Source organism: Armigeres subalbatus, chromosome 3 (assembly GCF_024139115.2).
Source record: "Armigeres subalbatus isolate Guangzhou_Male chromosome 3, GZ_Asu_2, whole genome shotgun sequence".
In the NCBI taxonomy this organism is placed as follows: Eukaryota; Metazoa; Arthropoda; class Insecta; order Diptera; family Culicidae; genus Armigeres; species Armigeres subalbatus.
The window spans coordinates 174,175,476-174,194,907 of NC_085141.1; the positions used below are offsets into that span (position 1 = coordinate 174,175,476).

At 40.5% G+C, this 19,432-nt stretch overlaps 1 protein-coding gene across 8 annotated transcripts in view; it reads left to right on the top strand.

The window, feature by feature from the left end:
• The window catches only part of LOC134220743 (synapse-associated protein of 47 kDa), a 90,519-nt gene that overhangs the window by 58,355 nt on the left and 12,732 nt on the right, over positions 1 to 19,432 (top strand). For 6 of the 8 annotated variants that reach the window (XM_062699846.1, XM_062699847.1, XM_062699843.1 and 3 more), the window contains exons 4-9: positions 8,289 to 8,368; positions 8,542 to 8,639; positions 8,708 to 8,845; positions 8,922 to 9,061; positions 11,682 to 11,809; positions 11,983 to 12,216. In XM_062699846.1, coding sequence (XP_062555830.1) covers positions 8,289 to 8,368; positions 8,542 to 8,639; positions 8,708 to 8,845; positions 8,922 to 9,061; positions 11,682 to 11,809; positions 11,983 to 12,216 — 818 coding nt within the window. The remainder of the gene's footprint in view (positions 1 to 8,288; positions 8,369 to 8,541; positions 8,640 to 8,707; positions 8,846 to 8,921; positions 9,062 to 11,681; positions 11,810 to 11,982; positions 12,217 to 19,432) is intronic. The other 2 variants (XM_062699850.1, XM_062699851.1) reach the window with 1 other exon arrangement.

The following is a 19,432-nucleotide window of genomic DNA, read 5'->3' on the forward strand; positions in this document are numbered from 1 at the left end:
CGTACAAGTTTGCTTTTGGCAGCCTTTGCTAGTTCATATCGATGGTAAGTTGGTTTATTATGCAGAATCCTAAAAAATACAATTATTATTTATGCTAGTAGATTTGGCTAAACTCATATTTTCACAACAAACACTATTGCATCTTAGAAATACGAGTAAATAAGAAAATAATTATTACGAAGGTAATTAGAAATTATTTACTAGATATGGAACGTTTATATTGCAACCTACAACAAAACTAACTCGTGAAATTAAATAAATTTTCATAGTTGCCATTCTAATCAATGTGAGGTGAAAGTATCGTTTTATTTTAAATAAACTGTGCATAAATAGGTATCGTCAAATAAGTTTACATCTTCACACACAGATAGGGTAACTGTATCCTTAGTGGAGATAGCACCGTCTAGTGGGGTTTTAATGAGATGTTTCATAATTATACACTTTACGATGGTTTCAGTTGATGCATCGTGCTTTAAATATACTTTTAAATGCAACTTACCCTAACATTTCACTTGAAAAACTATTGAAAACTATGATTTTTCCTAATAAAATTGATTCCCTTGTACCTATAGTGGAGCAAATGTACCAATAGTGGCGAGTTTCATAAGAAATCAATGGATAGCACCACTATGGGAACCAAAATGAATTTCTACCACCACTAAAAACAGTGCACCCATCAGTGGTGCAAGCAATATTTGGTAGTTGTTGATACTAAATAACATCAATCTCATTTTTGCTCCATAATTTATTAATTTATTGGCTACGATACAAAAGCTGTAAATTTTCCATAATTATCCTTTTTTTTAATGTTTTCTACCACTACCTCCACTATTGGTACCGTTACCCTAATGAAAAACAATTTATCTAAATATGTAACATCACATGAGCAATGTGATACATTAAAGAGAGAGATGTGGGACCCCAGCGGGATCAAACTTTTTCTAACAAAATGTTACGTAATCAAATATAGTAACTATATTTGTCTTGATCCGAGCCTTCGTTTTAACGTTTGACCAGTTTGCGAGAGTAACATTTCAATAAGCAGTGATAATCCTGCAACCTTCGTGGAAGAAAACAAGCTCTTTGATGGTCACGTCTCCTCGCTCTACCATGAGGATCAAAAAATGGGAATATCTGGAATCTCCACATTCTTCAAAGAATAAGGTTTGTAGACTGTTCTGGTTAAGCACGGATAAAATAGAAGGAGGCTAAAACCTTCACATATTCCCTAATGCTAATGACAATATTTATTCTTCCCCATCGAGTTAAGGATCCCGCAAACCTAAGCAATTTCATCGCCGCGACGGCGACAACTAATCGCCGCGATTCTATCGTTGGGTCGCTGCAGGCAATGTTCCATTTACGCTTCCATACCAACGGCGACAGAATCGCAGTCGCCATGCGATAGAATCGCGTCGCGTGTGTTTGGGGGAACCTTTAATCAATTAGTTTGCATTGATTGATAAATAAATTGAGCAAATCAAACATACCTCCAACCAAGGTGATTCGATTTATGCAAAGAAATAGAGGGTTCCACCAACCGGGTTTTTGCTGCAGAGTTTTCAGGTTTTTGGAATGACATTTTGAATAACCTTCGGGCAATCAAGGTCAGATTGATAGGAAAGGCTGGGGTCCTTCGAGGATCGCAAACATCTTTTTCAATATTTGACTGAAAAGCAGCATAAGTTTTTTTACGTGCGACAATTAAACCGAACGATTGTTCAATCTTATCTTGAAGGGGTAGTACACAATTCAAAAACTGTTTTTTTTTTGCCGGGAAGACGCTTTGATTTTAAGCAGGCGCTCACTGAGGAAACTTAAGATTTTCAATGCCTTATGCAAATTTGCCACAAAGATTTGGTGTGAATTTCAATATGTTGCCTTATGAATGATGATTTTCATTAAAAAAGCAAAATACGGCAGACTGGGTTCGGACCATGGACGTCAGGGTTTTATTTTATATAGAGGGATGAAGGCAAATCTGCAAACAGACACCTGAAATTATCACTCAGGGAGTGGGGTTGACAGATGGCCAACCCACAAAACCTACCCAAGTAGCGCAATGTTACTTGAGTTACCCTCTCTGCTAATACCGTGGTTCCTCCAGGAACTGCTTTCCAGCACAACGTCTGGGGGATATACAGTACTTAACGTACTCGCTCATTCACGCTCACACAGGTCCCATATGAGGCTTACTTGGGTGCTCACCACTAACATACTATGTGAGTCTAACTTGGGTGCTCAGTGGTGCGTAAAGACCATGTGAGACTAACTTGGATGCTCACCCTGCCATCTGATTCACGCTCTAGCACACCAATTTGAGATATATTTGGGTGCTCACTGTAGCACACCTACGCCTACGTCTACTGGCACACACCTTGGAAATGTTGGACATCATCCTCGATAATGCCTCAACAGCACAACATAAAGTCCTCTTGCACGCATAGTCGTCATGTCTGGCGAAGGTCAGCTTGTCGTCTATTACGACCTCAAGGAGCTTCAAACTCCGCTTTGATGCGATCGTGACTTCACCCAAGTGAATCACTGCATGTTGAACCGACTTGCGGTTGTTGACGATAACCACCTCCGTCTTATGTTGTGCGAGCTCCAGGCCTCTAGCGCTCATCCAATCCATCACCATGCTGATCGCGTGTGTTGCGGTTAATTCTACCCCGGGAATTGACTCCCCCTAAGACCTCTAAAGTTACGTCATCTGCGAAGCCGACGATCTTAACTTTAGCTTCAGAACCCTGTCATACATAAGGTTTCATAATAGCGGGCCCAGTATTGAACCTTGCGGAACTTCTGTGGTAATATGAACGCTTCTCTGATCGGCATCGGTTTCGTTTAATAGTACACGGTACAGGCCCACCGGCAGGCTAAGCCGGTGTAACGAGAGCGCGGTGGCATCTCAGCTTGCGCTGTTCAATGTGTTCTTCACATCAAGTGTCACTAACGCACAGTATCGAATACCTCGCCTTTTCTGTTGGGTCGCTATCTCGGCGGTCTTTACCACCGAGTTAATAGCGTCCAACGTGAACTTACCCTTGCGAAAACCGAACTGGTTGCTAGACAGGCCGTCCGTACGGCCGAGTACAGGGTCAGCCTGTTGAGGATGATCCTCTCTAGCAACTTGCCCGTCGTGTCTATAAGACAGATTGGTCTATGCGCCGATGGGTCGCCCGGCGGCTTCCCGGCCTTCGGCAACAACACCAATTTCTGCCTTTTCCATCTTACAGGGAATCTACACTCATCAAGGCGTCTCTGCATAGCTGTGTGGCAGTGAAATAGTGCTGGTATGAACTATGCAAATACAATATGCAATTGCTTTTAACTTATCGCAGTAGGCCTTGCATGAACGTTAACTGAAAGCCACGCCAACAGCAATCGAAGCAATCGAGACAAGCCGTTGTTCAGTCATACGAAGTGAGGGATCAGAATCAGGAGACTCCCGCTTGCCTATCACAATAATAAACTCCACATTTGGCGATCCTGCCGGATTTTTTCGCATATTTTAAAATTACTTTTTAAAGAATCTGCAAGCGGGAGTGTCCATGATTGAATCGTTTGGTTTTCATTGCTGATTGTCACGCGAGTGAAAGTGAAGTAATGGTGAAAAAAAACAATGTTATTTGTGGTGCAGTGCAAGTTATCACATAATTAGGGTGAAGTAAAACAAAATAAAGCCTACAACTAGTTAAGTTGTAAGCTCACCTTGCGCATCTAGTTATCCCATTGTATGTGGAACCCAGACTAATGCGACTTAGGGGCCGGGCAAATGCGATTTGAAGGTAACAATTCACCAATATGCGGGACCTTTGCTCATGGTATGTATGGCTTTCCAATGCCAGCAAATCAATCAACTTTTGAATACGTTTCACTAAAATCTGTCCTATTATGCGTGATGTTGAAAATAAGCGTTAAGTTTGAATTTAAGGGTGAAAGGGTGAAAAATGATATACAAAATATTTCACTAAAATCGTCACAATCTTTTGCACAAATATTATTGTACGATCTATTTTTTTCGTTAGTTAATTTCCAAGCCAAGTCTCAAGAAAATATTTGTTTTCGTCTATTGAAAAAGCAATGATGAAAGGAACCCAGAAATTGCATCAAAAAGAGTTAAAAATAATTTTGTTTTTAAGATTTTAATTAAAGATATTTTAATCTATTTCTTTCGTGTGTGGGCTAACAAATGGTTATTGGCTTCAGCTGCTTTTGATTTTGAGACGAAGAGAACTCGAGAGAGACGGATTCGGGTTATTAACATAGAAAATTGAGTGGCGCATTGTTGAAAAAAAAAACTCCTCGCCGAGTCGAAAATGAGCAAGAGCAAGAGGTTATTTTGAGGAGCAGTAATAAATAAGCATCAAAACTCACAACATTGTGCATCATTAAACCCGAGCTTGTTCATCGCAAAACAAGAGCAAGTCTATCTGTTCATCTAACATTCAAAACAGCCTCCAAGAAGGCAACATTTTGCTGATGATGATTTCATTTTACTCGAGGAGTTTTGTCAAGCCTAAGTAGAAGCACATTTCTTTGTATTATCACTAATGAGAAAAAAAGTGTAAGAATTTTTCTTACTAATGGGTGAAAAGTTCAAGCTGTTTGCATTGATCAATGTTTTTCAACTTCTATTTAAGTGAAATTTTTATTAATTCTTAAGGATTTTTTTTTATTGGCCAGCGTCAATCAGTCATCAGTAATCGTTTAGTGTAGATTCAATCGATAAGTTATGCATAAGGTGCTCAGTGCGACTTAGTGTTGCTTAATTTTGTAATGAGCGCGAGTGGTGCTCGCATAAGGTGCTCAGTGCGACCAAGTGTTGCTTAATTTTGTAATGAGCGCGAGTGGTGCTCGCATAAGGTGCTCAGTGCGACTTAGTGTTGCTTAATTTTGTAATGAGCGCGAGTGGTGCTCGCATAAGGTGCTCAGTGCGACCAAGTGTTGCTTAATTTTGTAATGAGCGCGAGTGGTGCTCGCATAAGGTGCTCAGTGCGACTTAGTGTTGCTTAATTTTGTAATGAGCGCGAGTGGTGCTCGCATAAGGTGCTCAGTGCGACTTAGTGTTGCTTAATTTTGTAATGAGCGCGAGTGGTGCTCGCATAAGATGCTCAGTGTAACTTAGTGTTGCTTAATTTTGTAATGAGCGCGAGTGGTGCTCGCATAAGGTGCTCAGTGCGACTAAGTGTTGTTTAATTTTGTAATGAGCGCGGGTGGTGCTCGCAGAAGGTGCTCAGTGCGACCAAGTGTTGCTTAATTTTGTAATGAGCGCGAGTGGTGCTCGCATAAGGTGCTCAGTGCGACTTAGTGTTGCTTAATTTTGTAATGAGCGCGAGTGGTGCTCGCATAAGATGCTCAGTGTAACTTAGTGTTGCTTAACTTTGTAATGAGCGCGAGTGATGCTCGCAGAAGGTGCTCAGTGCGACATGTGTTGCTTAATTTTTAATGAGCGCGAGTGGTGCTCACATAAAGTGTTCAGTGTAATTCAGTGCCGCTGAACCTTTCAATGATCGTAAACTATATGTATTGAAATTGATAATAGGTGAATTAGTAAAGCATCTGTTTTGACTAAAATGGCAAACATGTGCGTTGATACATTGTGAGATATGCCAAACTTCCGTAAACTCAATTCAACTGGTCAAATCTACGGTTGAATATTGAGGATTTTATTCTCAATTCGGTAGAGAGGAGGCAATAATTTAGTTTTTGCTGGATCGTGTATATGTGTTGCTCGTTGATTCAGTTAAGAGAAGCGTGATCCCCTGTTAAGGAATGTGGTAACAATACGGATAAAAAAATAAATAAATAAATAAATTTACACAACACCCAGTGGACCAGTGGAAAGCTTTTCACTTTACGAAAAGTTTTCTCCTTACCGGGTGGGAATCGAACCCACACTCCACAACACATGCGTCTAGATGATTGACGTCGCTAACCGCACGGCTACGAAGCCCAAACCAAAATTACAGTAACAATAATAATAATACCATCATGTGTCAAAATTGGTACAGAATATTCTGTCAGTTTCATACAACTGCACGTTCCAAACGAGCAGGAGACCTGTCAAACGTGAAACAAATATGTACTCTTCTGATAGGACTGTACCCTAGACATTACTCACAACCAGCGAAAAAAACGGACCTGAATTTCGAAGGAAGTGGCAGCGAAGAGATGAAAAAAAGAGGAATCGGGCAATCTGTCATGTGCTGGCCGAGCGTGTAGAAGAAATAAATTGTAAGTCTTCGAATACAACCTTTACTCTGGGAAACTGGCTTACGAACACGTCGGACAGCAGGAGGAAAATGTTACATATCAACAATTGAAAAATAAAATCTCTAATTGTATATTCCCTAGATGCTTTAACGTAAAAATAAAATCTGCGCCAAACTGTTATACTAGATTTCACATTCGCCACTGGTTTTTGTCTTACCACTGGCGTTCGTGCCACAGTTCGTTCATTCGTTATTGCCTAAAAGACATTGGAAAATAATACGTGTTGAAATGTGCCCAAGCTACTAGATATTGTTTTCGAGTAGTAGTAGTATTTTCCATGGACATAGTATAAAATGAGTGAAATATAGAATTACACCTTCTTATATTCACAAAAAAAACCTGACAAGGGGGGCATGTGTGGCAGTGAAATAGTGCTGGTATGAACTATGCAAATACAATATGCAATTGCTTTTAACTTATCGCAGTAGGCCTTGCATGAACGTTAACTGAAAGCCACGCCAACAGCAATCGAAGCAATCGAGACAAGCCGTTGTTCAGTCATACGAAGTGAGGGATCAGAATCAGGAGACTCCCGCTTGCCTATCACAATAATAAACTCCACAATAGCTAGCCTGAACATGTTTGGGTTCGCTATGATTGCTGCCTTGAGAGCGCTGTTCGGATCTCCATCATGCCCTCAAGCTTTGTTCGTTACCAGGGATTTGGCCATCGCGAGTAACTCTTCATTCGTCACCGGAGCTACCATTACGACCGCACCCATATTGCCTTGCGGTGCAGCATGCCAGCGACTTGTGGCTCGGGACGGGAAGAGTACCTCGATAATCCTCGCCAACCTATACGGGTACCGTTCGGGGAGTGAAGTGCTCCCTTTGGTCTTGGCCATCACGGGGCGTCATCCCACGGATTCACGTTGGCTCCTTCGATATATGAACATCGGGGTCGGGCGGCCGGTATGTACATAGAAGCACTATTGGTGGAATAATCAGTTGAAGATTCATAAGGCATCAGTTATAAATTTCGATTGTACAGTTCGCTGAGTGTTATCTCCTTGGTTCGCCTTATACCGGGAAAACGCGTTCATTTAAAAAATACATAATCTATTATTATTGGGCTTGTCATTGGGACATTGGGAAGTTATCATTTCAAGTTGAGATTCTCAACTGTTCGCAAACGCGGTAATTTGTTCGCCTTATACCGGACAGACACGCATACATTTATAGCAGGCATCATCTCCTCCGTTCGCCTCGTGCTGAAAAAAAAATCTTTTTGCAACAAGTCAGCTTTTTGCAATTTTCAACTTAAGACAAAAATCGTTGCGAATCTCTTTATTATTACGATTTGTGTTCTCTACCCTGTACCCTTTCATGATATAAACGTGACCTACATAATGGCTGATTTTGTCCCACTTATTTTATTACATACTCGTCTTTCTCGTACAACAAATTTGTACCGGAAGGTTTTAATTTCAACAAAAATATTGCGTTATCCCGGCGGTGTATTGTCTATAATCGCATATTTTTAGCATTTGTATATTTTATCAGTTTTTATAGCTGACTAGGAAAAAGTAGCCCTTCTATTCGCGTTACCGTTGCAACGATATTTTGACCGATTTTTCCCATCTGCATAATTAATTAACTTCCTGTAGACATTTCCTTCGATATATATACTTTTATTATAAGCTATTTACGCTTTATCCAGTTTAGAATGCTGTAAACTTGTACGAAGTAGGTTTTGATTACCAACAGTTATTCACTTCTCCCACAATTCTTTCCAACTATTACACTGATACATTGTACTCACATTATACACGATTGTTCCTAAGTATATAAATATTTCCTAATAGCTATGAAAACACAATACTTTTTGCATTTTTTCTTGTAATCAACTTTTTAGAATTATTATCCACAGCAAACCAGTTTGAATTTTTTGAAAATTGATTGACCTTGTACTTTGTTAGTTTTAAAGTTTTTTCCAATAAATAATATTTATAGACATTTCATGACTTTAGTAATTAACTTCCTTGAATTATTTTGTTTTCTTAACGACAGTGCTACAGGAGGAGCTGACTCACGTCCCGCCACAGGTCCTGGAACACCAACGGACGAAAATGCCGGACAAATTGGTCAAGGTAAAGCTCAACCATGCTGCCATGGGTATCGGCGGTATTTATATTATGATTGAGTCGTCGGATACATCTCGTACAGTTTGTAATATGAAATGTAGCCAATGATCCTAGATGTAATCAGTCCTTCAAAATATTCAAGTCACGCTAATGAATTGCATCGATGCTTTCCTTTTCAGTCACCCACAAAGTCACAGCTGGAGCCAAATCCATCGGATCCTTCCTGTATACATCGTTTAATAAAGCTGGCGATAAAATTAAACACCTAAAGGATAATGTTAGTTTGCCGCCTCGAGAGTAATTTAAGAACGACAAATAACTATTATGTTTTATTTTGTCACCTAGACCATTCTCGGCGAGTTCAACAAGGAGCAGGAAGCATTCATTAAGAACCAGCAGGGTGGCAGCGGTCCAGGTGCTTGCCCATGGTCCGGTCACGCAAACGAAGCCAAAATTAAGGAAGAAATCCTCAGTCTGTCAGCGGTAATCACTTGGCTTTGATTTGAGGGAGTACGCTAATTAAATTTACTTTATCTGCTCTTTTTCTCCTTGTGTACAGGATCGTCGGAACTTTGTGCGAGCACCACCAGCCGGTGTTGAGTTTGAATTTGATTATGATGTCTCCTATCCCATCGCGTTAGCCATCATGAACGAAGACAAAGAACTAGAGAAAATGCGATTTGAACTAGTACCTAAAATGTAAGTTCCTTTGTCGTTTTTCCACTTAATTGGTATTTTGGAGAGAAAAAAAAAACAGACTTCAAATAGTTGTTTAAGAGAGTCATTGTTTTCAAGTCAAGTTTAACACTGAGAGAAGTCGAGGTTGAGGACACCCCAAATATTTATTTATTTGCTCAGACTAAGGCCGGAGTGGCCTGTGCAGAACATAGAAGTCTCCATCCAGCTCGTTCAATGACTGCACGTCGGCGACCTCGCAGTCTACGGAAGGTCCGCAAATCGTCATCCACCTGATGGATCCATCTTGCTCGCTGCGCACCTCGTCTTATTGTGCCCGTCGTATCGTTATCGAGAACCATTTTCACTGGATTACTATCCGACATTCTAGCTACGTGCCCGGCCCACCGCAGTCGTCCGATTTTCGCGATGTGAACAATGGATGGTTCTCGCAACAGCTGATGTAACTCGTGGTTCATTTGCATCCTCCACGTACCATCCGCCATCTGCTCCACATCATAGATGGTATGCAGCACTTTCCATTTGAAAACTCCAAGTGCTCGTTGGTCCTCCACGAGCATCGTCCTGGTCTTGTGTCCGTAGTGGACTACTGGTTTAATGAGCGTTTTGTAGATAGTCGGTATGTACGATTTCCTGCCACGATGTGTCTCCGAATTTCTCTGGTTAGTAAAGGCCACCAGTGATGTGAGCCCAAGTACACAAATTGTTATACGGCTTCGATTTCGTCACCACCGATACAAACTCGTGGTGTGTGTGACTCACAGTGTCTTCTCTTGAACCTCTTCCAACCACCCCAAGATTTTTAATTACTAAAAATTATCATGCTTCTGATAGCCCTGATTTTATCATTGGGAATGATTTTGGTAATAGAACAATAACATATTTTTGCAGACATCTCAGCAGTTTTCCGAGATTCTTAAAATTTGAAATAATAGGCAAAGTATGTGTACCTTATCGAAACGGTCTCGAATTTCCCAGTAATTTGAGACATCTTCATTCATGCTAACGGAGCATGTTTCCTAATTGAACCTCTAGTGTATTGAGTAAAATCAATAGTGATTCAAATTGTTCGAAGAGATGGACAATGCTTTTGCACAGAAGGCCATTTGTTTGTTTTTGTAATACAGAGTAAAATTTGACTGCCAGTATGCGCCTATTGTTAGTAACCTCAACAATATTTGCGTAATTCAGCGAAAATACACCCCTATGAACATAATTTAGATCCAAACACACAAAAGGCACACATTCGGCTTCCATTGGAACAAGTTGTTTGTGTAATACTTGAAATATTGAAGGAATTAATAATAATTGGCTCAGTTCTTTTTTTTGCAGCAACAAAATGATTTGCTTCATTAAAAATCATTTCAAACATGAACAGAATGCGGCTGGTGAAGCCGACGACTTTTTAGCTATTCTGTTTCAGATTCAAATTAGAAAAAATATTTTGAATAAATCTACTAAAACCTACTCAGAACTTTACTCTTAGCATCAGGAAACCTATTTTCTCGTAGCCCTTTTGATCGCTTTTCTGCTATCTGGTTCTCGATGTCATTTTTTTCGTTTTATCTACTCCACGTGGATAACGTTTGAATCGTTTGAACTATTTCAGATTTGAATGGTATACAAATAAACATGGTCCAAATTGGAAAGTGTTCCGTTTGAAAACGATCAGATTACCGAAGGTCTTTATAATGTTAACTCAACTTTATTCAAAATATATTTGCTGCATACTCATCAGCTTTTATCATATTTCATAAATCCACAAATAGGAGTACTTACATCATCAAATGAAGATGGTGCAATATTATTTAAAAGATCTGTAACTTTCCTATGCTCCATATGAATAAAAAAAAACCTAATTTGCATTAAAAATCTTACATAGGTACGCAATTATTGAATCTATTCCTTTTTCACAATTTGGGATATTATCACCTCGCAGCTTAAACATATTCATCAATCGTTTGAGACTCGTTTTTTCGTAAAAAATACACATAATACACATACACAGCTCACTCACATTATATGCTGATCGCATATTTGCAACACTTGCATTTTAGCAAATGTTACCAATAGGTATGGGCAGTATTTGATCTACTGATTTAGATCGAATGCTTCAATTGATATTTATTGTTCCAAATTTCTAATATGACTAAATGCTGATGTCATATTAGAAATTTGGAGACAGTACTCGTCGATAGCAAATCCTTTCGCACGCGATGGCATATGAGCAAGTCAAACCACCTTCCTTTTGCCAGTGGAGATATATCAGCTTCCACACTGATAATCTTTCCTCCCCCTTCATACTTCCGCTTGGCAGAAGGAAGGTCGTGTGATATGTGCCATCACAAATATTGCCCTCCGCTCGCTTTCAAATCGACTTCTATAAAAACATTTTTCATGCCTGCCGTATCCTAACGGAACTATCAATTCTATACTTTCGCCTCTAATTCTATCATGAACATGTACGTCCAAGTTTGGAAGATGATATTAGCATTTCCATATCATTGTAAATCGTTTAACTTCACGTAGAAGTAACACACACGAAATCATTAATTTAGTGTAATGATTTAGAGTTTTTTTTTGCCAATTTTTTTCTAATGTTTTCCATTTCTATTGTTTTCAGAATTACGGAAGAGAACTTCTGGCGTAACTACTTCTACCGCGTTTCTCTGATATGCCAAGCAGGAGACCTGGGTACGCTAGGTGACAAAAACGAATTTGTCAGGCGAGGAGTCAGTGAAGATACAGAGGGTAATGTACCAATTATGAATATACATTTTTTATCTACCGCATTCTGGTGTCTATTAGCTTACTCTAAATGTAGAATACATTATATTTATATATTATTTAAATTCATAATTTAGTTTCTATTTCTTTTGTGTTCACTTTTAATTATTTTCCGTTGATTTCGTTTCGCTGATAAGAACCAACAATAAGCCGCGAAACAGTGACAGTTCAGGTAACAGTCTCAAGTGCTGGCGAAAAACCTGACAGAAACACACCGCTTCCGGCAGTGAATGAAACAGAATTTGTGTCAGAGTCTTTCAAAGCTAGTCAAGAGGCTCTCGAAGAAGTGCGAGCGGATATGAAAAAGCTCGGAATCGATACTCTTGTCAAGCAAGCCAGCGAGAGCATTGGCAAATCTTCAGAGAAAAGTGGTAAGATTTTTTAGGGAGAACTGCAACGAAAATCGCATTTTTTACTGATGGTTCTTCACAGCATTAGAACATTGAGTTAGTTATTTCTAAAATATCAATTGAAAAACAGCATTTTTATTTTGCGTTGAAAAATTTACATTAATTTGAATATTCATAGAATGATGGCATGATTCAGTGTTTAAAATAAATGAATATAAAAAACTGTATAATTTTATCTGAGGCAAAAGCACGAAATCACGTGTTTGGTATTATGAAAGAGAATCGCACAAAACAGTCATGTTGTTACGCACCATCCCGAATAAGTGATGCATGGCATGATAATATGACTAAGTAGTACAATAAGTACTTATTTCAAATGTACTCAACTAAAAATACATGCAAGTAACAATTAAGCAGACAATCAATTCATTTTATTTATATGCAATTAACAAGTGACACAGTGAACTCCATCTTACTTAATATTGAAGACACCCTCAAAAAGAAATGATATTAAGTTTCAATTCTTCCACCAGGTCCACCCTCTTGTCTTATTGTGCTCCACGCCTTCTTGTGTCTTTCGAATATCTATTTCAACGTACCCTACCTATCGTACCCTTCCGGCATCTGCTACCGTCTGAAAACCTGATTCACTGTAAAACGGGATCAACACACATCGCCTCCACCTAACGTTTTGATTTTATATGTCCGTATAATAGAATCATATCGGTTTAAAAAGCGTTCTGTACAAGGTGCATTTAGTGCTATTTTTGTGACATGTTCCTTTACAGCCCATTTTGGGCACAATTACCGCTGATAATACACTTTCTAATTTGTAGCCCTTTAGTATTATCCGTCATTAGTAGAGATTCGTTTCGTTTATCAAACCCGTCTACAGAAACACTTTGTTTTGAAGCATTCACCATCAACCATCCACTATCCTCGACAGTGGCGTAGCCACGGGGGTGGTTTTGGGCATAAAACCCCCCCCAGAGACAAAATTTTTAGAAGAAATATTTTTTTTCGAAAAAAAAAATGTTCGGAAAACCCCCCCCAAACCAATTTTCTGGCTACGCCACTGATCCTCGAGCAAGATGTTGTGGTGTTCGGCAGACTCAAGTAACCGGCTGTGAATCGCCTTGTCAAACTGCTTGGATGACCCTGAGGGAAGACTGATGTGACCATAATTTTTCGGAGAGGAAGGATCCTTCCCAAGCTTCCGGATTGGAATGGCTATTTTGGCTATTTTTGGCTATTTTCCAGGACGATGGGAAGTAGCTGAGATGGAGACTAAAGATCAGCAAAAGGTGCTCGAAGAATGGAGCACTCATATGTTTGAGTTCGAGATTCAGGATGCTGTCGGAGCCTGGGGCCTTCATGTTTTTTCGATGATCTGATATGGGCCGTCAATTCGCCAGCTGAGATCTTCCACTCCTCCGAGAAGTCATTGGGAATAAGATGAATGTTGTTAGCATGCTCGTTAACGGCTGCTTCGTGTGGACTGATGATGTTCTGTTCAGATGTTATCAAGCAATCCTTAGAGCCATTGCTGTCTAATAGGATCAAAGGTGGAATGGGTCGAGGCTTGAATTTTAGAATTTTGGTCACCTTCCAGAACGGCTTAGCGATTAGCTTAGGTCTGGGAGAACTCGGTTCTTTTTGGAAAAATCACTATATCTGAGGTCCACCATTCTAGCGTGGATTACTTTTGTCAAGCGATTGCAACGGTGTTTGTGCGCAGGCACTACGTTGGGCGGTCAGTCGATGATGGTATCAATGCATTGCTGGAACCGCGTGAGTTGGTGACGATTGATCGACGAACCGATTCCGGCCACCAGCGGATAGTTATCCGAGCTGAGCTCCTGATTCACAATTGGTTGTGAGATGTGATCGTCCATGTTGGTTATGTACAGGTTTAACGTTGCGTGGGCTCCGGACCGACTCAGCCGAGTGGGGGAATCCGGGCTCAAGATTGTGAAGTGACCTTCCTTCATGTCGTTGCTCCAGATGACACCGTTTCGATTGCCGCGACTGTTGCCCAGGCTTGATGCTTCGCGTTCAGGTCACCGGCAATGATGTACTAACCTTCCCGCCTCGTAAGTTTGACAATGTCCCGGCCTCGTAAGTTTGACAATGTCCCTCCGAAGGGCGGCGGATGTACCATCGATCACCTTGGCTTGAGTTGGGCAGTAGACCACGATGAGGGTGATTACTCCGGCGGAAGTGGTGACTTCTACCCCAACGGCCTCGATGATCTTGAGTTGTAGACTTGGCAGCAGACGATAATTAACGTTGTTCCTCATGCGATAGCCACACCTCCTCCCCTGTAGTTGGACCGATCGTGTCTCAACACACGGAAGTCCGGAATATGTAAACTCACCTCGGGCTTCAAGTGCGTTTCCGTGGTCGATCTCTCTCTCGTCGAAGAAACCCTCCAGCTCAATGATTTTGCTCTTAAGTGAGCAAGCGTTCCAATTGACCCGGACCATCGTAACCGCCATTTTCAATGACGAACATGCCCAGGGTGGAGATCTGGTCAAATCGTGTTTTGCACCCGCGTAGTCGCGTTGCCAGTTGGGTGAAAATCGGAACTAGCTGCACCGATGTGTAGAGCGATGGGTCGCCCTCGGCCGGAAGGGGCCCATTGTCCTGACGACGGAATCCAGGGGGATGGAGTGGGGACCATTTGCTGGTGGAAGGAGCATGTGGTGTTGGAGCAGTCGCCAGCCGTTTGTGAGGTTGCAAATGTGGAAGTATTGGTATCGGGTGTCGGGGAGCCGTGATGACCGGAAAGTTCGCCTCGTTGAGAGCAAGAACACGACCTTCGGTGGAGGCCTTCTTCCGGATTTCTAAAAACGCCGCCCGCTTGGGATAGTCCTTGGTTGTAGCCCGATGGTTGTCGTCGCAGTTGGCGCATTTGGAATCAGCCACCTCCATCTTGCCGCATTCTACGGTCGGATGGGGTTCGCCTCACTTGTTTCAGCGCGGCTTCATGCGGCAGTTCCTGGTGTCGTGCCCAAAGTTTAAGCGGTTGGTGCACTGCCTGACGTCGCAGGGCTGATATCGCTCCCAGTCACCGACCCGACGGTGTAAATTATAACGCCGATCAGGTTCTTCCACGTGGTGGAGCCGTGCTCCAGGTGGACCAGGTAAAGCTGGTCGCGATATCTCCTCGTCTGGTCGTGACGAGCGTTTTTGTGTACGGGCACTGGCTTCAGGCTGCAGCTTTCGAGTTCCGCAATGAGATTTTCTTCCTTCATGTCGTGGAGCCCTCGCAGAAAAGCCTTGAGCGGCATCGTGCTGGGGTGGTCATGAGTGTGGTACTCATACTTGTAGACCTCGAGGAAATCCACAACGGACTGATGATGGCCCTTGTTTGCAGGCATTACTTACACGACCTTGCAGCAGAGCCTCTAAGCGATCAGCTGGCGAATTTTCGGGCACAAATCCAGCGAATCGCTCTTCACGAACACGGACTGGTACTTCTCCTTTCGCTCTGGTTGCACCAGCAGCAGCTGCGATTGCTGCTTCTTTCGTTTTTAGATCGACGAATATTCGTTGCTCTGCAAAAGCTGCTTAGAGGGGTTAACCGCGCCTCCAAGAGCACGTTTCCCGCGACCGAATCGGCCACCGAGTCTCCCATAACGGGTCCGGGAGAAAATAACACCAACGCGACGAGGCGAAAGCGTAAATAGAGATGTCGCAAATATAACGATTACTTTGATTAATCGATTCATCATTGGGATAATCGATTAATTTTGAATCGATTACATCCCAACGATTAATCGATTCGATAAGTGTCAAGAATCGAGAATAATTGATTAGTTTTTAATCGCTTAATCAGAATTTTACGACATCTCTAAGTGTAAACAGCGAACGAACGAGAAAAAACACTTGAAAAAAATGCGCGAGCAAAAAGCACGTCCGTAAGCGCTAGTGTCACAAAATGGAATGGGGCCTCTTTGGCTTAGAAACCTCGCAATTAATAACTGTGGTAGTGCTTAATGAAGCTGCGAGGCAGCAATAGATAAGCACTTCCTCTAGGGGTCTAAAATCGGACAACTACCCTACCGGATACAGACATTGATTTTGCACCACAGCTACATTATATATCTAACAAGTTACGATTGTTATTTAAAAAAATGGCTAATATTTTCAATTGATTTTTATAGTGTTGATTCAAATCTACTAAGGTAAGGCGAAACATCAAAATTTAGAGCAAACTTATCAAACTCAAATTTTGTACAAAGTTTAAAACATGAGGATCCAAAATCCCATGTAGGTAAAGCGCTTTTCATTAGCTTCCTTTTGTAGTACATAAGACGGTGAAGAGACTTCTGCAAGTGTCCTTTTAAGAAGTACCCGGCGTTGAAGGGTGTCCCTTACCTACTAATATCAACATCAATCAAAAACAAACAATTGGGATGCAAACAGTTTTGTTTGAGTTTTTCTTTTCATCAAGCACGCATGATAGCAACAACAACAAAAAACGACACAAATCACACAAGAATTGGTTTTCCATAATTTTCAATGCGATGACCTTCAATGACTCTTTGTTTTTATATATTTCTTTGAAAAATCTTTGGATTTTGCATTAAAATATGGAGAAAATAGAGTTATCGGGCAAGCCGTTCTGTAAATAAATATTGTTTAATTAAAAGTCTCCATTTTGTCTTACAAACACTATGATGAGTAACCATGCGTCTCCATAAATCATCTGCTGTGGTGTTTACATTGTGGATAGTGTTTACTTGTATTAAAATTAAAGGCTTCTCTAAGCTTCTCTAATTCTAAGTGATTTCATCGCAGTGACGCTTCGTGTGTATTTGGGTGAACTTTAATACCCACAAAGTTGTCCAAAGATGAAAAGTTTCAGACCTAAAAAAAACATAAGATGATATTTTACTTATCGAAACACAACTTGTTTGTTTGGGTATATAGCGCATTCTTATGAATTGGATCGGTCAAACTTCAGTATCCAGTATATCAATATTCATTCTTATTGAAAATCGCTCATTCAAAACAGAATCAACAATTAGTTGGCATGGCTTATACGCAGGTAGAGCTTTTTAAGTTCAAAGAGGTTGTAGAATAGGCTAACTAAAATTCGTACTTTTTCAAGCAGTTCATAGTAGTCACAATAATCCTAGGAAATGATTAATCTCATTTATGAAACACCTCTTAGATTCAGATTGTTGAGCATGTAACGTACGATCATATTATGTGGTGTAAATAATAGTTCCTTTTCCTATTTTTTTAAACATGGAGATCTGCCTGGATCTTGCTATTCATAGAGTTTTAGAATGTGATTTAGAATCTTATTTTTTCAGATAAGGAAACGGCCAAGCACTGAACTGCCCATAAATACATAACAATTATGTACAATTATGCATTTATGAGCAATAAGCTTAAAAGCAGCTATGAAAGATGTGGCTTGGGTTCAGTAAACAGGCTGTCTATATAGCACGCTGGCTATCTAGGGGGGTATGGTGAATGTCCATGAATCAATATTTTTTTGTAAATTTATTTGAACAATTGTCCACGCTGGGGGAGGGAGTTACATAAAATTGATCTAAACCTGTCCACTTGGTATATTGACAGCCCTTAAGTTACCATTGATTCCACAAAAAAACATGTACAAACTGTTTATTACACTTGGAAATGCATTTGTAAAATTTATTGCCATTTGAACATGATTTATATACGGTCCAGGCGGAAAATGATTATAGAGACCTTGCATTGTTCTTTGTCAGTATTAGTCCTATTAGAGAGGGAATCGTACAGTCTAACTCCAGTAGACCTGAGTAGTACCATTGGCATCTGGTAGAACATCTTAATATCTGGTCATGGTATCCCCCTGAGGAAGATCCATAATTTTCGTTGCGCAAGAACGGGCCACTTTTGAACCCGTCTTTCCTCCATATGACACTTTTTGTTAGAAGCATACGGATATTTTGTATAGATAGTCCCACTCATCACGTATGTATTTAATTCCAATATATCTGTGGAATCGATAAAGTAATATAAAGACTGTAATATAACGCAACAACCTCGACTATTCTGTTAGTTAACAGTGTTGGGAAAAAACTCAATCACTCAAAACTCGCGGATTAATTCAGATCACGCTCGATATCATCTTCCAAAAAATCATGCAGGATTCCACTCATTCGTTTGAATCATCGCATGATTTTGTGTTCTCCATTGTTAAACACAGTGAAATGACGTGTTCGTCGCATAGAACAAAGGGAATTCTCGAATGTTGAAAAAATGGCACCCGACAGATTTTAGCAGCTTTTGGGAGCGAAGCAAACGATGCTCCGCATGAAACTATCAAGCGCGATGCTTTCATATACAGTCCCTTCCCGATTTTGGCAACACGACCGGATTTTAATGTTGCCAAAATGGGGATGTTGCTAAAAACGGGAAAAAAATTTCATACAAAATTTCAATTTTTTTTTTTTGTTTCCATGTTTGAAGCTAAATACTTAGGATATATTCTAAAAAGTATGTGTAGTGTGTTTAAGTGATGCACGTGCATCATAATTGTCATGTTTGCGATATTATTCATAACTCGGAGATTGTTGCTCAAACAAAATTGAAACAAACTCAAGAATGGTAATCAAAACATAATAGTTACATTATGTCAGTCAATTTCATAATACAAATTTAATAATAAATAATATTTGAAATTAACAATAGCGTCGGCCATGTCCTTACAAAAAGTTCTATAGTAGTCCATTGAAGTGCTGACTTCAATCTGACATCTCATATAAATTTTAGTCCACCGAAAATGCTTGCTTTTATCATAATTCTCTATATAAATCAAATAGCGATCCGACGGATACAAGATGACTAAATGTGCTACAAATTTCGGATTCTTATATAAAGGATTTTTATGGAGGCAAACTTTCTTGTTCTTTTATTATCGGATTCTCGAACAAATTGATGTTTCGGGAACAGTAGGTTGTTGGCCCAAGGTTCCCTGTCCACCGGGATGGGGCTGCCATCTTAGGTATAGCTTCCGGGGAATAGCATTTCATACTCAGCCGCTGGATGCCAGAACAGACGCTGTTGGAGTCGCACCTCCTTGGTGGACAGACGCTCGATCAGTCGGGTCAAAATTTGTTTAAAGTCCCACCCAACACCAGGACTAGGCTAGTGCGCTTTGAGCGGCACACGGTCGCTTTGATAGGGCCTGCTTGGGGACACATGCGTGTGTGAGTATGGGTTAACTAAACTC